This window comes from Pristis pectinata, chromosome 30 (genome assembly GCF_009764475.1).
Source record: "Pristis pectinata isolate sPriPec2 chromosome 30, sPriPec2.1.pri, whole genome shotgun sequence".
Classification (NCBI taxonomy): domain Eukaryota; kingdom Metazoa; phylum Chordata; class Chondrichthyes; order Rhinopristiformes; family Pristidae; genus Pristis; species Pristis pectinata.
The window spans coordinates 27,161,766-27,182,627 of record NC_067434.1 but is presented as its reverse complement, the minus strand read 5'-3'; the positions used below and the strand labels follow the sequence as shown (position 1 = coordinate 27,182,627).

At 40.4% G+C, this 20,862-nt stretch overlaps 1 protein-coding gene across 4 annotated transcripts in view; it reads left to right on the top strand.

Annotated features, from left to right (window-relative positions):
* The window catches only part of LOC127584701 (adenosine kinase-like), a 280,100-nt gene that overhangs the window by 51,153 nt on the left and 208,085 nt on the right, over nt 1–20,862 (top strand). For all 4 annotated transcript variants that reach the window (XM_052041589.1, XM_052041591.1, XM_052041590.1 and 1 more), the window contains exon 3: nt 3,426–3,479. In XM_052041589.1, the coding sequence (XP_051897549.1) occupies nt 3,426–3,479 (54 nt within the window). The remainder of the gene's footprint in view (nt 1–3,425; nt 3,480–20,862) is intronic.

Sequence of the window (20,862 nt, the reverse complement as noted above, 5' to 3'; positions counted from 1 at the left end):
ATACTCTTCACTTTCCTGGATGAGTGCAGCTCCAACAGATCGAGAACAAGTTGAGTCGATAGTAAAAGTAAATGCAATGTTAGCATTCATTTTGAGACGACTAGAACATAAAAGCAAGGATGTACTGCTGAGGCTTTGGGGTGTTGCTCAGACTGCATTTGGAATATTGTGAGCAATTTTGGACCCTGTATTTAAGGAAAGATGTCCTGGCCCTGGAGAGGGCCCAGAGGAGGTTCACAAGAATGATCCCAGGAATGAAAGGCTTAACAAATGAGCATTTGATGGCTCTGGGCCTGCACTTGGGGAATCTGTTCAAACCTAATGGATCCTGAAAGGACTGGATAGAGTGGATGTAGAGAGGATGTTCCCATTAGTAGGGGAGTCTAGGATCCGAGGGCATGGCCTCAGAATAAAGGGACGTCTCTTTAAAACTGAGATGAGGAGGAATTTCCTCAGCCAGAGGGTGGTGAGTCTGGAATCTGTTGCCACAGAAGCCTGTGGAGGTCAAGTCATTGGATGTATTTAAGGCAGAAATTGATAGGTTCTTGATTGGTATAGGGGTTGAGGGGAAAAAGCGGGAAAATGGGGTTGAAAAAAATCAGCCATGATCGAAAGGCAGACCAGACCCGGTGGGCCGAATGGCCTAATTCTGCTTCTTTCTCTTGTGGTCTAACATTGACACCATTCAGGTTAAAGAATTGCTCCATCCACCATCCGATATATTTATTCCCTCCATCACCAGCACACAGTGGTTTCTGTGTTCCATGTGCAAAATGCACTGCAGTCATTTGCCAAGTCTTATCCAACATCGCATCCCAGACCTCTGACATCTACCACCAAGGGTAAAGGCAGCGGGCGTGTGAGAACACCATCACCTGCAGGATTGAAATATGAACGTGGAAAATCAGCAGGTGTTCTCAGTAATCCCTTTGCCTTCCATGTGATGATTCAGGAGTAATTTCAACAGAGAAGAACTTAAGATATTTACAAACCGTTATAATGTCTTGTTGAAAGAAATCTAACTGAGTTTTAGTGCAATGAAAATAAATGTATTTCTCTGTAGGTACGCTGTTTCTGTTTGGCTTTTTGGGGTTGCAGTAACATTTCAGAAATTGAATTTTTTGTGAGGGTATATTTAATAAGTACTAATTTTGCTGTATCTTAAAATTAAATCTAATTCTGAACCCATTTTTCTGTTCTCCCAAAGGAAGATGGGGAGTGGAGTTGGCGATAAAATGACTGTATTTTCATCGACTGAAGAAATTAAAAATAGTTCAGTAGGATTACTGATAGCATGAGACATAACAAAGGAGACAAAATAAAGTTCATATACAGGTGTTCCCTGGGTTACTGAATAACTGACTTTCAGAAATCTGACTTTACTCAAATTCTCCAATAAATTGTTAAACAATTTTTCAAGATTGGAAAGTTAGTTACAGAAATGCAAACATCTGCACGAGTTATAGAATCGGAGCAGCAGCTAGTTAATTCAAAAGACAACCTGTCTTCAAACAAAAGCTGTCTGTGTAACATTCCCGCTGTACTCAGATAGACTTCAATGTCTTTAAGAACACAGGGTGATGGTTCACAGCGTGAAGCCATTGGATGTGGGACATTCTGATTTGTACTATTGTAACTACGCGGGAGGACGGTAAATAAATGTTCATATTAATCAACCCTCACTGAGATTGTTTGTTTCTGACTTGTGGAAAAATTGGTTTATGGACAGTTCTCAGGAATGGCACTCTTGCGTAACCCAGGTACTTGTATTTGATGTTGTGTGGGGATTGGAGAATAGATAGGGAAGCTTGAGAGAGCCTGAGCATTCCACTGAGTTCTCGGGTACCTTGCTGTAGCAAAACTTTGAGACTAGTCTGTGTATGCAAGTAGCTTTTGTACTGGGACACTTATGGAGGAAATGAAAAGAGGAGCAAGGGTCACATAGCATCCAGGTGAAAGAAGCTTACCAGGGAGAGGTTTGGAAGAAATATTTTCAGGGCTATGTGGGGTAAAAAGAGCACAGGAAACTAAAACTAATTGGCATCTCTTCCAAAAAAAAAACTACCATAGGAATTGAGGATTGAAGGGCCTCTTACTCTAAGAATCAGGTTTATTATCACTGACATGTCACGAAATTTGTTGTTTTGCGGCAGCAGTACAGTGCAAGACATAAAGAAATAAAAATTACTATAAGTTACAAAAATAAGTAAATTGTGCAAAAGAAGAATAACGAGATAGTGTTAATGGACCGTTCAGAAATCAGATGGTGGAGTGTGGGTCTTCAGGCTCCTGTACCACCTCCCCGATGGTAGTCACGTGAAGAGAGCTTGTCCTGGGTGGTGAGGGTCGTTGATGATGGATGCTGCCTTCTTGAGGCACCGCCTCTTGAAGATGACATTGATGGTGGGGAGGGTTGTGCCGTGATGGAGCTGGCTGAGCCTACAACCCTCTGCAGCTTCTTCCAATCCTGCACGTTAGTGCCTCCATACCAGGTGGTGATGCAACCAGTCAGAATGTTCTCCACTGTACATCTGTAGAAATTTGCAAGAGTCTTTGGTGACATGCCAAATCCCAAATTTGCCTACTGCCACAACAAGTCTACAGCAGACGCAATCTCACTGGCTCTCCATTTGTCTTTGGAGCACCTAGACAACAGTAAAACATATGTCAGGCTGCTGTTTATCAATTACAGCTTGGCATTCAACACCATCATCCCCTCAGTACTAATCAACAAGCTTCAAAACCTGGGCCTCTGTACCTCCCTCTGCAACTGGATCCTCAACTTCCTTATCAGGAGATCACAGTACCAAGTACAGTCAGTGTGGATCGGTAGTAACATCTCCTCCTCGCTGACGATCAACACAGGTGCACCTCAAGGATTCGTGCTTAGCCCACTGCTCTGTTCTCTCTACACTCATGATGGTGTGGCTAGACACAGCTCAAACACCATCTATAAATTTGCCAATGACATCACTGTTGTTGGCAGAATCTCAGATGGTGATGAAGAGGTGTATAGGAGTGAGATAGATCGGCTGGTTGAGTGGTGTTGCAACAACTACCTCGCACTCAACATCAGCAAGACCAAGGAACTGATTGTGGACTTCAGGAAGGGGAAGTAATACCTGCCCTACAAGAAATAGAATTAAAAATAAATCTCAGCCTGATGTAGATATGAAAGAAGAGTGAAAAACAAAAATGTTTCTTCCAAAACAAAATGCTGGAGAACCTCTGATTGCTTCACTTTATTACTGAATTTGGATTTCATAGTGTTACTTAAAAGCTAAATTTTTCCTGACAAGCAACTGTATTCTGCTTTCACTTACACTTGATATTATGACAAGTTTTTTGTTTCTTTATGCAAACGAGAATTGTCAATAGTATTTGGATTTGGTGGTACTAAGCAATATTTTTGTTCTGATTTAAAGGTACGGATTGAAGACAAATGACCAGATTCTGGCTGATGAGAAACACAAGGAGCTGTAAGTGCACTTTAGCTGAATAAGTAACTAAAGGAGTCTGAAAATAATTTCAGGATGTATACAATGGGTTCCCATTAAATTTGTACTCTTGGTATGTCCAAAGTTATGCTGTGGGGCTTAGTTGAAGAACTTGTTAATTACTCAATAGAGAGGTCAACTGAGCTCACTGCAGGGGATTGAAAGAAGACATAATAATGCACTGGATTGAGAAGCTTTGAACTTTGCCTTAAAATATTACAGAGTTCCAAATACAGCAGCGTGGCTCTGTGCTCTTTTATGTATAGTAAATGAAAATATAACCAATAAGCCGTGAGTCTTAGTCCTTTCTATAGGATTATGTTTGTGGCATAGCTTTACGTTCAGAATTATATAGTTCTATGTTAGAGGGACAGCATGTATTGATTGAATACGAGATCTAATGCCTCAATGGATGCCTTTGATGACAACAAGTAAGAATTAAGGTGGGGAATAATGTAGAAGGAGTGATATACCAGAAGATCACAGGAAGATATTGTAGAGATATCTGGGAATGAAATGGTTAAGAGTATAGTTTTGAATACTGCCATGTGTTAATTCACAGTTCAGAGAAAAGGGTTGTTTTCTGACTTGGAACTGGTCAGTCACTCTAATGTATACATTTTTTTCTTGTTTCTGTATTGTTCAGAAATATTAATAACAAAACTTATACATTTTTATTGAGGGAATTATTGTGGAGGAAATGATTGCTTAGAGCTGAGGCAATAAAGGTAAAGAAACTGTATGGTTCTGTTCTCTGATGGAAAATTATACGTGATATGTAAAGTCATTGCTTGGAAGGACAATCCTGGTCTGATAACTTTGTTAGAGATAACATTCTTTTGCTTTTAACCTTGGAGTTAGTTACATTCAAAATAAATAATTTATAGAACTGTGTTTTCTGAAACAAGTTCTGCTGAGTTATATGACAGATATTCATAAATTCATAGTAGCAGGTCTTTTCAATTTGTTAAATATAGGCTAAGAACAAATCCACTAACAAACTTGAAAACGCAGTCATTTGTGATGCAGTTGGATGTTTCAAATAACTGGGATTCTTCATTTTGTGTTAGAAATATCCTGTCCAGAAAGAGAATCGTTTAGTCCATGAACCCTGCAATATCCAGACTCTATGTACTAGCATTATTCCACCCTACTGTAGATCGTTTGTTTGGCTGTAACTATCAGATCTCAGAACTTTAAGAAAAATGGAGTTCTCCAGTACCTTATTTATAATAAAACCTCTTGTCTACTTTTTATACTCTTTTTCTGAAAGTTCTGCTTTACTTTAATCTTTTTACTGATTTATTTGTGGGATACTTTTTTAGATTGATCTCTTAGATTCTCTCCTCATATTCCTTTGCTTTTTTTTTCATCCTTTGAAACTTATTATCTTCTCTTGTAATTTTATTCACACTAATCGGCTGTGAATTCTCATGATTTTAGTTTCTCCTAATCACTTATCTATGTCATCCTGAAACTTGATGTAGTCTAATTTTAATGCTGTATATTTGCACTGGAATTTTTTTTTAAAAAATCCAACTCTGATAGCTGTTTCCACATCTCTTCTGCCTTGTTTAAGCCGATGTTTTTCTATGAGCTTTACCCCAAAGCCATGGCAGTTTTATTAGTCATAGCTGGATCCAGCATTGCTCCTCTCCCTGTAGTGATATGTTACCACTTTTAAATAATTTTTGAGAATTTGGCTTTGTTTTCCTCATTTACTTTTTAATTGCTGTGATTAAGGGCAATTTGGCACAACAGTAATTTTGTTCCTATTCTTCCTCCTAACTTATCAACAGATTTCTTTTCAATTTTCTTCTGACAGCAAGGGAGTTTGTATGATAACCACACTAATGTAGCATTCATCATGAATGCCTAACCACATTGCTGAATACAAACTGGCTGCCAGATTCAATTACATTAGAAACTGTGGCCACGGTGCAAACTTTTTTTAATTGGGTTTGAAGTGCTTTGGGACATCTGAGGTTTGGAGCTTCCTCCTCCTTTACTGATTTGTCTAAACCCTTTTGTGTGCACACAAGTCTTCCCAGCTTCACCAATTTTACCTACTTTTGTCTGGAAAATCTTGCTCATTTTGTTGGTCGGTTTCTGTTGGTGCCATTACTTTTAACCTTCCTGTGACATTATGGCCTCTAATTGTTCCAACTTCCCATTTGGTGAGCATTGTAATCAATGCTTTTTATCATTTTTGTTTGTATTTCTCTTGTCTGAAACATTCCTTAATCTTGATCCTTTCCTGTTTTCAGGGCATAAACTAAATTTTCTTTCATTATTCTTGCTTATTCCTGCTATCCTTTTCAGTAATTTAGTTTTTTTTTTACTGTTTCTCCTAACCTCTTATAATTGGTCTTCATTTCCTCTTAAATTACTCCTCTGATTCATATTTATCTAATTTTCACTTCATTGCTTCCTTATGACAGAATGAATCCTGTCTTGTCCAGAACTGATGCTGGTGCTCCTCCCTCCAAAACAAAATCTCAAAGTTAATCTTCCTACTTGTTAAACTTTATCTGCCATTTCTTGGCCTACTTCCCCAATTGATCTAGATCCTGCTTGTAATCTTGTATAACCTCCTTCACTGTCTACTATACCACCAATTTTGGTGTCACCTGCAAATTAACAGCCACATTATCAACATTGTCATCCAAATTGTTAGGATAGATAACAAACAACAGTTACTTATCCCTCCGATTCCTGCGGCACACCACTGGTCACAGACCTCTAATCTGAATAACAGCTCCCCACTACCACCCTCTGTCTCCATCCTCCAAGCCAATTTTGCATCCAATTGGCTCCCTCATCCAGGATCCCGTGTGATCTAACTTTCCAGAATAGCCTTCCATGTGGCACCTTGTCAAAGGCATGTAGACAATGTGTACTGCCTTGCCCTCGTCAGTCCTCCTGGTCACCTCAAAATGCTCAGTCAAATTTGTGAGAGACAATTTTCTGTGCACAAAGCCATGCTGACTAATCACTATCAGTCCTGGCCTTTTCAAATGCAGGTAGATCCTGTCTCTCAAATCCCCTCCAGTAACCTTCCCACCACTGATGTTAGGCTCACTGGCCTGAAGTTCCCTGGCTTGCCTTTGCAGCCCTTCTTAAATAAAGGCACAACATTAACCACCCTCCAGTCTTCCAGTACCTCATCCATGGTTAAGATAATGCAAATATCACTGCCAGGGCCCCTGCAATTTCTTCCCTACTTCCCACAATGTCCTAGGATCAGGTTTCAGGGATATAGCCACCTTAATATGCCTTAAGACCTCCAGCATCACCTCTGTTATAATGTGGGTATGTTCCAATACATCACTTTTCATTTCCCTTAATTCCTTAGCTTCCATGACTTGTCCACAGTAAATACAGATGAGAAATATTCATTTAACACTGCACCTGTCTCCTGTGGCTTTACACAGATGACCACAGTGATCCCGAAGGGGACTGTTCTTTCTTCAGTTACCCTTTTGCTTTTAATGTATTTGTAGAATCTCTTGGGATTCTTCTTTACCTTATTTGCCAAATTATGTCATTTCTATGACAGCAAAGTACCCATGTTCAGCTTGATGATTTTTAGTAAATGAGCATTTCAGATTTCCAATGAATTTGCCCGTTCTTCTGAAACAATTTCCAAAGTCATCCAAAGCTTTTAATGAAATTGCTACTTTATAATCATTTTCAAATTACATGGCATGGTGCAATTAATCCATCCTGCAAATTCATGTTTGGATAAGAAACCTAATTTTGGAGAAGCCAAAAAAACAATTCAAGTGGAAATGGCACAAATTGCAGACGTAGGGAATGAAGCAAGCAAGAGTCATAGGTGACATAAGAGGTAGCAGAATAGTTTAAATTTAAGAGAATAATGGGTATTTTTTTTAAAAATTAGTATTTATAGGGGGAGAAAAAGCAGGATAGGACAATAATTGTTTCTTCAGAGACGTGGAGCTTTGAGAGCCATATGTTAACCACGGACAAGCAGTGTGTCCAAGTTAATACATTCTATTTAAATAAATTAGTTGACATTGAGATTGAGGCCATCTGGGAAAGAAAGTTTCCAAGGAAATGATCATCATATGCACCTGATAGTTGAGGAGAAAGGAGAAATAATAACCACAGATCAAAACAAGGTATAAGTTTCAGGCAAATGCAGGAATATCCATGCTGATACTCGTTCCACCAGGTCTGAAGTAATGAATCCTTTGAGGAGCGCCGAGAATCCAGGCAAGTGATCAAATAGAGTGGAGTTGCATTAAAAAAAAATCAAAATGGCTTGAGGCTATAGTAAACTATGAATGCAATATTAACAAGGGATTTTAATTGAGGGGGAAAGGCATATTTTTGCAATCTACACGACGAGTTCCAGGGGAGTGGTTGTATCAGATTGTGCCAGAGAATGGAACATGTTGCAAAGACAAGGATTTATTATTTAAGTAATAGTTGCTTTAGGGTTAGTCATCATAAAGGGAGATAATGACATATGGAACCTAGAACAATACAGCATAGGTGCAGGCCCTTTGGCCCACAGTATCTGTGCTGACCCTGATGCCAATCTAGTTAATCCCATCTGCCTGCACATGTTCTATATCCCTCCATTCCCTGCCTGTTCATGTGCCTGTTTATATGCCTCTCAAACATTGCTATCATATCTTCTTCCACCACCTCTGCTGGCAGCATTCTCTGTTTTTGTTTTAGAAAGCTTGGTTCATAAATCTTTTTAAAAAACCCCTCTCACCTGAAAACTATGTCCTTCAGTATTTGACATTTCCACCCTGGGAAAAAGACTGAGTTCCTAGCCTGTCTATGCCCCTCATAATTATATATACTTCTATAATCCTCCAACACTCCAAAGAAGACAATCCAAGTTTGAATATCCAATCCTCTCCTTGTAGCAGGTGCCTTCTAATCCAGGGAACATCCTCAGGAACCTCATCTGCACCCTCCAAAGCCTCCATGTCCTTCCTTAATGTGATGGCCAGAACTGGACCCAGTACTCCAAATGTGGTCTAACCAAAATTTTATATAGCTGCTACATGACTATGTATACTCAATCCCCTGACCAATGAAGACAAGTATGCCGTATGCTGCCTTTACCACCCAGTCTACTTGTAGCAAGCTGTGGACCTGCAGCTCAAGATCCCTTCATACATCAATGGTCATTTGTGTCCTGCCATTTACTGTAAACTTCCTTCTTACACTTGACCTCCCAAAATGCAGCACTTCACACTTGTCTGGATTAAAGTCCATCTGTCATTTCAACTAGTCCATACTTGGTTGAATCCTTTGACAACCTACCTTACCATCTACATCTTCACTCCTCCAGTCAGAATAACACCCCTCCACCACTTCCCTCTGTCGTCTATGGCCAAGCCAATTTTGTATCCAATCTATTAAGTCTCCATGGATCCCATGTACATTAATCTTCTGGTTCAGCCTACCATGGTGGACCTTGTTGCAAGCTTTATTAAAGTCCGTGTAGACAACATCCATTGTCCTACCCTCATCAATTATCTTTGGTCACCTCCTTAAAAAAAAATTCAGTCATTTGTAAGAACTGACCTCCCCAGCACAAAGCCATGCTAACTGTCCCTAATAACTATGCTTTTCTAGATATGAGTAGATCTGATCCTGAAGAATCTTTTCCAATAATTTCTCTACCACTGATGTAAGGCTCACCAGCCTATAATTTCCTGGTTTGTTTCTATTGCCCTTCTTGAACAGAGGAACAACACTGGCCATTCTCCAATCCTCTGGGAATTCGTCTACCATGACAGCGGATACAAAGATCTCTGTCAAGACCCCAATAATCTTCTCTCTGGTTTCTATTCCCCAGCCATGTTAATTTTAAGCCTTTCTGAGTAGCACTAACAAACTTACCTGTGAGGATATTGTTGTCGCTCCAGTTTAGGTGCAATCCATCCTTGTAGGGGTCCCATCTGCCCTGGCAAAGAGCCCAATGATCCATGTAGCTGAAGCTCTCCCTCCTGAACCAGCTCCTTGGCCATGCATTTAACTGTACCACCTTCTTACTCCTTGCCTCGCCAGCATGTGACATCCCAAGATTACAACCCTACAGGTCCTATTTTTCAACTTTCTGCCTCTTTAAATTCTCTTTGCAGGACCTCATCTCCCATCCTGCCTCAGCCTTTAGCATCAATATGGACCACAACCTCTGGCTGCTCTCTCTCCCCTTTCAGGATGTCTTGTGTCCACTCAGAGACCCTGACCCTGGTACCTGGGAGACAATGTACCATTTTGTTTATGGTCACAGAAGTGCCTGTCGGTGCCTCTAACTCTAGAGTCCCCTATCATTATTTCGCACCTAGTCCTTGCCCTACCCTGCTGTACAACAGAGCCAGTTGTGGTGACGCTGATCTGGCTGGTGCTGTCCCTTTCCCCTGAGAGGCCATCCCCCCCCAACAGTATACAAAGTGGTATACTTGTTAGAGATGGAACAGCCACAGGAGAATCCTGCACTACCTGCTTGCCCCTCCTGGTGGTCACCCATCCATTTGACTGAATCTTTGGTATGACCACCTCCCTGAAGCTCCTATCTTTAACCCTGCCCCCTGTATGCTCCTCAGTGAGTCTAACTGCTGCTCCAACCAATCTGTGTGGTCTGAGAAGAGGTGTATTTTGACACACTTCCTGCGGACATGGTCATCAGGGAACTCTCCCATATCTTACAGGAGGAACATACCACTCCATTGACTGCCTTCATTGCTCCTTTTAACAACTAGTGGAATCAAGAGATGGGAACAGAAAATCTTGCCTTACCCTACCTGTTGCTGCCCGTCCTTCTCACTGAAGCTTGGCATTTGCCAATGTAGCACTTCCACCTTGAGACAGCCCTTCTCTAAATGGCCAATCCACTTGATCTTATTCGCTGCTAGTTCTCACAGTAAGCAGTGAAACTGCTGCTCACCTGATGCATATGTTTTCAACATTTGCTGCCGCTCCTCCTTACTTGTCCTCACAGTAAGCAATCAAACTACTTTACCAGTCGTTACCACTGCAAAATCCAGATCCAAGTATCCATTGGGTTCTGGATTTTACTGCAACCTCCATCTTTGACCCTGCTTTTCATTTCAGTGTTCCACATGCCACAGCTCTGTTCCACTACCTGACCAGCTTGTGTGGGTCATTTACTGCCTCTTACCATCCTCCTTTACCATTCCACTCAATAATCTCTGTCTTGCTATTAATCAAGTGCCATTGATTTACCTTTCAGCTTTCACTTGGATCACCAGATCTCAATGCTTTTGGTCCTCGGGTTCCTAAGCTAGTCCAAGGGTGTGTCATTTATTACATCCGGTGCTCCTGGCGTGGCTTCCTGTACATCAGTGACACCTGACACAGATTGGGTGACCGCTTCGTCGAGCACCTTCTCTCCATCCGCCGCAACACCATGCCCTTCTGGTGGCCACCCACTTCCAATTCCACATCCCACTCCCATACTGACACGTCTATCCATGGCCTCCTCTACTGCCGCGTTGAGGCCAGGCGCAGGTTGGAGGAACAGCACCTCATATTCTGCCTTCGGAGTCTCCAACCTGATGGCCTTTACATCGATTTCTCTAACTTCCAGTAACCCCACCCCTTCTTAATCTTTCTCTCCCCCCCCCCACCCCCCACTCCTTTATCTTCCCTTATTCCTGTGGCTCCCTTCCCCTGTCTTGATGACCTGCCCATCTCTTCTCCTCCCCTTCCCCACCCTTTATTCCATGGTCCACTGCCCTCTCCTACCGGATTCCTTCTCCTTCATCCCTTTGCCTCTTCTACCTATCATCTCTCAGCTTATTTCATCTTTTTCTCCTCCCCACACACCCACACACACTACCTACTACCTTCCCCTCTCACCTGGATTCACCTATCCCTTGCCTGCGTGTACTCCTCCCCTCCCCCCACCTTCTTCTTATTCTGGCTTCTGCCCTCTTCCTTTCCAGTCCTGATGAAGGGTCTTGGCCTGAAACATCGACTGTTTATTTCCCTCCATGAATGCTGCCTGACCTGCTGAGTTCCTCCAGCACTTTTTGTGTATTGCTCCAGATTCCAGCATCTGCAGAAATTCTTGTGTCTTCCTACGCTGTTGTATTTTATTTCCATTCTTTAGCTGTGTGTACACTTCCAAACTCCTTCAGGACTATCTTAACTCACCATCCCTTAGCTCATAAAAGTTGCAGTGGATAATTTCCATTCTTGAAAATGTCCGACCGAGATCTACCTTTTCCCTGCAGATATCGCCAAGTATGAGTAATAGTTTGTGAATGCTTCCGACTCACTTTATCCTAAATATAAATCAACAATCTCACCAAAATTTTAACTTTTAAACAAGATTTGTACATATTTCTCTCCTCCCTGTTTACAGTCATAATGTTAGCTTGGTTTACTGTTCAATGCCTTTTCACATGGCCTGGTAATAACAGCAGAGCAAAGGATTCATGTAAATTAATTCTTCTTGGTCAGTATACACTCAGTGGGCGAAGGGCCTGTTTCCATGCCGTATGATACTATGAACTACTCAGTAAATGGGAGTTTGGCCGATAAACACTGGCTTTGCCAGCAAGGCCGAGATCCCAACAAAAAAAACAAGCCATTTCTGCTGACATCTGTGTTTTTCCCCCCAACGTGGCTGATCCTGCTAACAGTGAGATTAAGTAAAGATGTTGTGCATGAGTAAATATTTGTGTGAACTGGAGCAACCTTAAGGTTTATTTAGTGATGGTGACCACCTTCTAAACCTCTGCCAGTGGAACATAGAGGGCATACAGTTTACAAAGTTCAAATTTGTTCTTGCATTTGTCAGCTGGTCTTTGCAGTTTGTTGGTCATCATACTGAATAAGAACTTATTTCAAATACATCTTTATTTATCCAGCTGTGGTTAAGGTCCATTTGATTGTGTAGGTTCCATGTTGGTGAAAGTGTTTCAAGCACAAATTTTTCAGGTTAATGTTGAGGTTTAAAATTGGGTATAAGTTTATACTCGTTTCCACATTTTCTTTTCCCTCTGGATTTTTTTTTAAATTCTGCAATTGTTCATTAGGCATATGAAATGAAATAAATATAGACTGCATGTATTTGTGGTCGGTTAGAATGTTTTCTAATCTTGTGGAATGGAAGTCTTGAGACTCATCATGGGAGATGTTTTTTTGATGTAATTGAATTTACTGTATCTTTGACTCATTTTTAGAAAATGATGACTTCTCTGCTGAAACACTTTTAAATGTGTTTCTTCAAAATAGTATCTGTGGAATAATATCATCAAAGGGAGACATTGTACATCAGCACAGACTTCTTCTGAAGAAAACAGAGTATTTGAAAATCAGGATGTCAAACATAGCACTGAGTTTATGCTGCACTGACTAGTGGTGATTCTTGCCCTCTTTGATACTTCTTGGACACAAAGCACAGGAGAAACACCACCGATGCTGCCTTGCAGATTCTTCCAAATCCAGTGGCAGGATCAGCCAACTAACAATGTTGTCTCCTCCTAAGCCAACATCATCAGCACTTGGGGTCCTACTTACACTTTTGGTCACATTGTTCACATGTCTGACATCAAATGCCCTAAACAGACTCTCTTCCAAACTCTGCCATAACAAGAGATACCAGGTGGACAAAGGAAATGATTTGAGGAGGTTTTCAAACCTTTCTTGGAAAAATGCAACTTTCCTGTCCCTGGCCCACGACTGTTTAAAGTGGGGAAGTAGCATTGGCAATGGGATCACGTTTGGGGGACACAGCCTGAATTTTTAATGGTTCAGTAATTTCTGAATACTTTCTCCTGGCTTAATAAATTTACATCTTTCAGTTGTCTTTTTACTTGTTGTGCCTTAAGCACTATTTCTCCCTATTGCTTTAGCTCTAAAACAGTTAAGGACTTGTTCGCCATGTTGATATTACTCGGAGCAGGTTTGTTACTCTAATTACCACCTTCCTCCAGCTACACCAACCATCTGACTTATTTAGTGGGGTAGAAACACATTAATCTTGCATATTATACTGTAAAAGTTTGTAAGTTAATCCTACAGACTGGATCCTTGTGTCTGCATCATGTACCACTTCAGTTCTCTATTCTCCCTAACCACCCCCCCCCCCCCCCCCCCCCCCCCACTTCCCTTAGGCAAGGAAGCCACTACTTTATCTAAACTACCCTGAAGCACTACTACAATTCCAGTAGCTAGTGGTTGGTTGAGGTGCTTCAGTGTTTGATTATATCTGATTGTTCTCATGCATACTTTTGATATCACCCTTTGGTAGGATTGTGACAGTTCCCAAATACAGAACCAGCAAAAACAGTACTGTGACAAAACAAGAAAAACTGCTTGATTTATAGGTTTAATTTCGTACCCCAATTCCATATTTGGAACCATCCTGGTTCTCTTCTGAGGACTCCTATCTATTTCTCCTTGTTGTGTCCTGCTTTCCTCTTCAAATTTAAGATATTACTTGATTAACCCAGCTAGCTTATCTCAAAGCTGCAATAGATGGAGTGATGGGCAGCCCTAGTGGCTATTGTATCATTCTGGGTCCTTCACTATATCATCTGTGGCTCCATATGTCCTTTATAATCTACTATGAACATCAACTACATGTTTCCTCCTTTGTGATGGGATAACCTGTTGCAGAATGAATGTATATTGACTTTCTCTCCTGATCCCTCTTTAATTGCCTTGTGGTCCTCCTTACTGATTGCTGGGATCAGCAAGATCATTCCTGTATGCTGGTTATCATGAATCTTATGGGCCTTATCGATGGGTGAACCCTGGTTAGAGTTTTCAGTAGGTATACACTTGAATCCACCCTGGGTTTCCAAGCAGTTCTTCCACACTTCCTTTTCTTTCAGATCCACAGACCTAAACGCATGTATCACTGCTCATCTGTACTCCATTGAAGCATGAAGTAATCCTGGAAATGCTCTTACCATTATCCTTGCTCCTGCCTTTGGTAGAATTTGCTGGTCCTAAGCCTTTCCCATACTACTATTACATATCCTTCAGTTGGTTACTTAAGCACTTGTCTCCTCACCCTGTCCTTCATGGGCCTTGCATTTCCTCCAGCACTCTTACTCTTACTCTCATCCTGTCACTGGTTTATAAGGAGTGAGTCTGGTAGTTTGGTTGAATGTTTCCATCGTCTCATTGGAATCATTAGGAATGGTTTACGCAAGGCTTGCCTGCTTCCTGATTGGCCTTTGCTAAGGCCATTTTTAACGTCTGGTTTGCTCTCTGCCATTTAGGTCTCTGGGTCAGTAGGGGATGTAGAATTTGTGCTTGGTTACCACTGACATACACACAGTCTTCACAATGTTGCTAATGAAGCAAATCCCCTGGACAGAGTCAATCTGTGTGGACATTTCCCATTGGAGTACAACTTCCACAGTCAATTTGTTAGTTATCATTGCCTCTTTGTTACTACAATAAAGATAGAATCAGCTTAACCATTTCTGGTTCACATGCTCACTTTAATTTCTCAGCTAAATACTAAAAGTAATGTATTGCAGTAATGAATATTAGATTCCAGTGCTCCCTTAAATATTTATATTGTATATTTGATCAATTACTACCTACCTTAGTTCTCAGCTGTTTCCTCTGAAAATCTATATTCATCTTCAATACCAACATTAATTTTTCTTAATTTGTCCATGTGCTTCAAAATAATTTTCTTCATGGATGAAGTGATTCAGTTATCTTTCTCTTTCTTGAGCCGCATTTGTCATTTTGTGATATGCTATTGTTAAGTAGCTGCATGAGCATGGCTCATTCCTCAATACAAGCTCATTGTGTATTTCTGCAACCTGTTGCCTCCTTCGCTTCGCACCGCACCACGACATTGCAGCACAGCTCCATCCACTGCAAGCCATCCTTTGGTTTTCATAGGTAAGGATGCAAGCTTCTCCAAGAGAAAGTTATTAATTACTATTCTTAGCCTCCTTTTATATTAACCTTGACTGCTTCCACCTATCACCCACCTGCCAATGCTACCCCTCCTCCTCTCCCACCTGGTTCCTTCTGTCCATCCTTCACCCCTCCCTGATCCATGTATCATCTACCAAGCACCTGTCTCGCCCTTATCCCTCTTTTTATACTGGCCATCTTGCCTCTCCACTCTGTCCTGATGCAGGTCTCAACCTGAAACATTGACAGTTCCTTTCCCCCGAATGATGCCATTCAACTCGCTGAGTTCCTCCAGCAGATTGTTGCTCCAGATTCCAGCATCTGCAGTCTCTTGTGTCTCTTACTATTCCTAACCACACTTAACAATGTTCAAAATCAAAGCAACATTTGTTGGTGAATTTAATCTAAGAATCACAGAAATTTTCCAATGTACCCCAGACATTTTTCTCCTTTCTAAACTAGAAACAAACCTGATTGGACTTGCAGATTTTGTCAAAGTTCCCAAATGAATACTCCATTAATAAAAGAGCTGTCAGTGGAAGATGTTAGTGTCTCTGCACTTAAACTGGCAGCATTTCGAGCAATGGAGTGCAGATCTGATTTTACAATAAATTAAATCTTTTACACTAAATTAAATCTTTTACACTGCCTTAGACTGGAGATTTCAGAAGTCAGTTTTTAAGACGAAAAATCAAATAGAATATTTAAAACCATAACTAACATCTTTAATCAATCAAATTTATAGTTCCTTCTTACCCGACAAAACCTCTATGTGGGAGGAGCCGATCCAAAAAAAAAGCTCAATCTTGCAATCTCAAAATTGTTCCAGCTTCAATGAACATCTGAGTCTATGGGTTTTAATTGATTTAAATGGGCAGAATTTTTATTGGGCTCCTAATCTCAGATGTTCTTTAAAGCTGGCCTTGGTACAGATTTTATTCTCCCTGTGGGAAGCTGTACATGAAGCATATGTCAGAGGTACAGTAAAGGAATTTGTGGTTTCAATAAAGGTGAAACTGTCACCTTTTACCATCAGTATTTTATAAAATTATGAGTAACAAAGTTTCTACATATACACAGTTAAATGTGGATATTTTTGTTGGTAATGTGAGCATCAGTAAAGAATAAAAAGGACATATTTTAAATAGAGAGCAGCTATAAAATGTTAGTGAAATATACATGAATTATGAAATTAGTATGCAAGAATAGCAGGTATTTAGGTGGGCATATGGCATGTTGGCCTCTTGCAAAGAATCTGGGGGGGTATCGTGAGATCATGCTAGGAATGTTCTGTGATGTTTTGGTCTCCTTATCTCAGGACGTACATGTGGGTGTTGCAACAAAGGTTTATTGGATTGATTCCTGAGCTGTGTGACTGACCTAAATAGGAAGATTGAATAGAATTGTATGTCTCTTGAGCTCAGGATAATAAGAAGGAATCAGAATCAGAACCAGGTTTATTATCATTGACATATGTTGTGAAATTGTTGTTTTGTGGCAGCAGTCAGTGCAAGACATAAAAACACAAAATTACTACATGTCACAATAAATAAATAAATAATGCAAAAGAATAATAATGAGGTAGTGTTCACGGGTTCATGGACTGTTCAGAAATCTGATGGCGGAGAGGAAGAAACTGTTCTGGAAATGTTGAGTATGGATTTTCAGGCTTGTGCCTGTGATGGAACTGGCTGAGTCTACAACCCTCTGCAGCCTTTTTCGATCCTGCATATTGGAGACTCCATAGCAGGCAGTGATGCAACCAGTCAGAATGCGCTCCACCATACATCTGTAGAAACATATCTTAACAGGGCAGATACCGAGAGGGATCTTCCTCCCATTAGGTGGGGAGTCCAGAACAAGAGGATATTGTCATGGGTTAAGAGGTGGGGCATTTAAAACTCTGGTTGGGAGGTACTTGATCTCTGAAGGATGTGAATCTTTGGAATTTGTTTTGAACGGTGGAGTCGGCTGGAAGGCCACAAGGGCAGTGACTTCTGTTTCTTTTCAATCTTTTTATTAGTTTTCAAATTGATACAGATTAATATATAACATCAATGTTTGTACAAAGAGATCAGGAGAACAATCATGGCATGGATAATCATAAAGAACAATAAAGTATAAAAAAAATCTGTAGATCCAACGATCTCTTAGTAAATGAAAATAATATAAAAGAAAGGAAAGAAAAAGATTTATTATAAAATATAAAAGGAAGAAAAAATCCCCAAAACAATAAGAAAAATTATAAACAATATATCAAACCAAACTAAGCTAAAGAAAAAAAATTTTTAAAAAAAGCAACAAACAGGAAAAAAAAACTGGACTAAAATTCCTCAGTAGAAACAGAGCAATATTATGTCGTCAACTCCATTCCTCTAAGTTGAAAGGTTATTACAAGGGGATCTGTATCATGTGAAAATATTGAATAAATGGACTCCAGCCTTCCTCAAATTTAAGCGAAGGAATAGCAGTACCACTCCTAATTTTTTCCAAGTTTAAACATGATATAGTTTGAGAGAACCATTGAAAAGTAGTGGGGGTATTGGATCCTTCCATTTAAGCAAAATGGATCGTTTGGCCATTAATGTAACAAAGGCAATCATATGGTTAGCAGAGGCAGATAGATGGCCAGTCTCTATCCTTGGTAATCCAAAAATTGCAGTGATAGGATGAGGTTGTAAATCAATCTTTAATACATTTTTGAAATAATGTTAAAAATATCTTTCCAATATTTTTCCAAAACAGGACAGGACCAAAACATATGTGTCAAAGAAGCCACATTCGATTTACATCTGTCACATATAGGATTTATATGTTGATAAAAATGAGCTAGCTTATCTTTTGACATATGGGTCCTGTGAACCACCTTAAACTGTGTCAAAGAATGTCTGGCACACATTGAAGATGTATTAACTAAATGAAGAATTTTCTTCTAAGTCTTTGTAGGTATAGATGTCTGGAGTTCACTTTCCCATTCATTTTTAATTTTGTCCAGTGGTTCTGAAGGAATTTTCATAATTAGATCATAGATTATTGCTATCAAGCCCTTCTGACAAGGATTAAAACTGAAATTTTTTTCTGTAATTTCAGTTTTGTAAGGTGTCGGAAAAGAAGGTATAGTAGCTTTTAAAAAATTTCTAATCTGCAAATATCGAAAAAAGTGTGATCTAGGCAAATTGTGTGACTTCTGTTTCTTAGGTTATGGTGCGTTGGAGCAGTCTTTTCAAAAGCTAATTAACATAGGATTAATGGTTGATGTGAAATTCAGTTAAGTATTTAAGAAGTTAAAATTCTTCCCTATTTTCCTATTGGTATGCTATCTGTGAGAATTCTTCAGTGTCGTTGCGAGGCTTGCTGCATAACTTCAACGTGGCTGTGATAATCTTTTACCACACAGAAGAAAGCCATTGACCCCATCAAATCTGTGCAGGCTCTCAGAGCAATCCTCTCTATCCTATTACCCCCTCACTTCTCTGTAGCCTATTCTTTGTCACATGCCCATTAATTCCAACCTGATTGTCCTACCGCCCACCTCACTTGGGGCAGGTCATCATGGGAGGTCAAGATCAAATCTGTTGTGAGGCAGCAACACTATCTGTGGCCACTGTGCCTCCTGTAAATGACAGACAACCATTTGTTCAGGATCATCCTTGCAGGCTGAAAGAAAATGTTATAGACATAGACAGTTTATGGAGCATAGAAGCAGGCCCTTCGGCCCACCATGTGCACGCCAACTATCAAGAATCCACCAATTTACCAGCACTTGGTTCATAGCCTTTTATGCCTTGATGATTCAAGAGCTCCACCAGATACTTTTTTAAATGCTACGGGAGCACCTGCCTCCACTGCCACCGTAAGTGGTGTGTTCCAGGTTGCAACCGTACTCTGGATGCAAAAAATGTTCCTCATATCCCTCCAACCCGCTTAGTTCTCACCTTAAACCCATGCATTTTGGTTTAAGGCATCTCTGTTACAAGGAGGAGTTTCTCACTATCCACTTTATCTATGCCCCTCGTACTTTTGTACACCTCTATCAAGTGTCCCTTCAGCCTTCTCCACTCCTCGGAAATCAAACACAGCCCATCCAATCTCTTCTCAAAACTGAAAAGTTCTATCCCAAGCCTCATCTTGGTGGATCTCTTCTGCATCTTCTTCAGTTCAATGACATTCTTCCTAAAGTCCTTGAAATATTTTATAAAGGCCTAGATTTTCCTTAAGATTGCCTGTCAGTGATATTTTGTGGCCCCTCTTTCCCCTTCTAATTTCTTTAAATACCCCTGTTCTGTGCTGAAGGGATTCACCTGCTTTCAGTATTCTTTACCTGCCAAATGCTGCTTTTTCTTTATCAAACATTCAGGGTTCCTGTGACTTGCCTTTCTTTCTTTTAACCTTTACAGAGCATATTAGCCTCACTGTTTCTATTTAAAAAGACCACCACTTGTTGGATTGCAAGTAGCTGCTCCCATCTATTTTTGCCAGGTCCTGTTTTATGATATTGAAATTGACCTTGCCCTGATTCAGCAACTTAATTTCCAGACCTTCCTTATCCTTTCTCATAACTACTTTGAAATTACGAAATTATGGTCAGTATTCACAAAATGTTCATCCTCGGGTACTTCAAATTCTTGTCTGGATTTTATTCCCTAAAATTCAGTCTAATACTGCTTCGCCTCTTGTAGGGCTATCTACATGCTGGCTCAAAAAGCTATCCTGGATGCACTTTAAAAATTCTGTCCCATTAGGCATATCACACTAGGGAAGACATATCTGCTTCTCTATCTCCTACTGACTGTTGGGATGCCTGGGGTATACTCCCAGCAAAGCAATTGCCCCTTTTTTATTTCTAAGCTCTACAAAGTGGCTACCCAGTCTCCACGTGATGTTCTAATGTAGAAGGGAGCATATATTGAGCCCCAAATGCAGTGAACTAAGTCAGAAGAAATGCAGTCGAATTTCTAGTTTACCTGGAAGGAGTGTTTTGTTCCTGGATATCAAGGGTAGAGGTATAAAGGCAGGTTCTTTCACTCCTGCACTTGCATGAGTAGGTGCGATGAGAAAGGGAGTAGTAATAGAAGAGTGAACCAGGGAGTCATGGAGGGAACAATCCCTTTCCTTTGGTTTGCTGAAAGAAGCAGTGACGTGACTGGTGGTGACAAAATATTGAAGGTGGTGGAAATTGTTGAGGATGATCCAGTGAATATGGAAGATAAAGACAGGATGATCATGTCCTTGCTTCAGGTAGGAGGAGAGGGATGAGAGCAGAATTACAGTTAATGGAACAGATTGAGGGTCTTGTCAATTATTGTGTAGGGGAAGCCATAAATAAGGGAAAAAGGAAGACACCCAAGAAGCCAGAGAAACTGGGAGAATGGAAAGGAGTCTTTACAGCAAGCAGTGTGAGAGGAGCTGTTACCCAGGTGAAATGTGTAGTGCCTTTGTACAAGTTTCATTT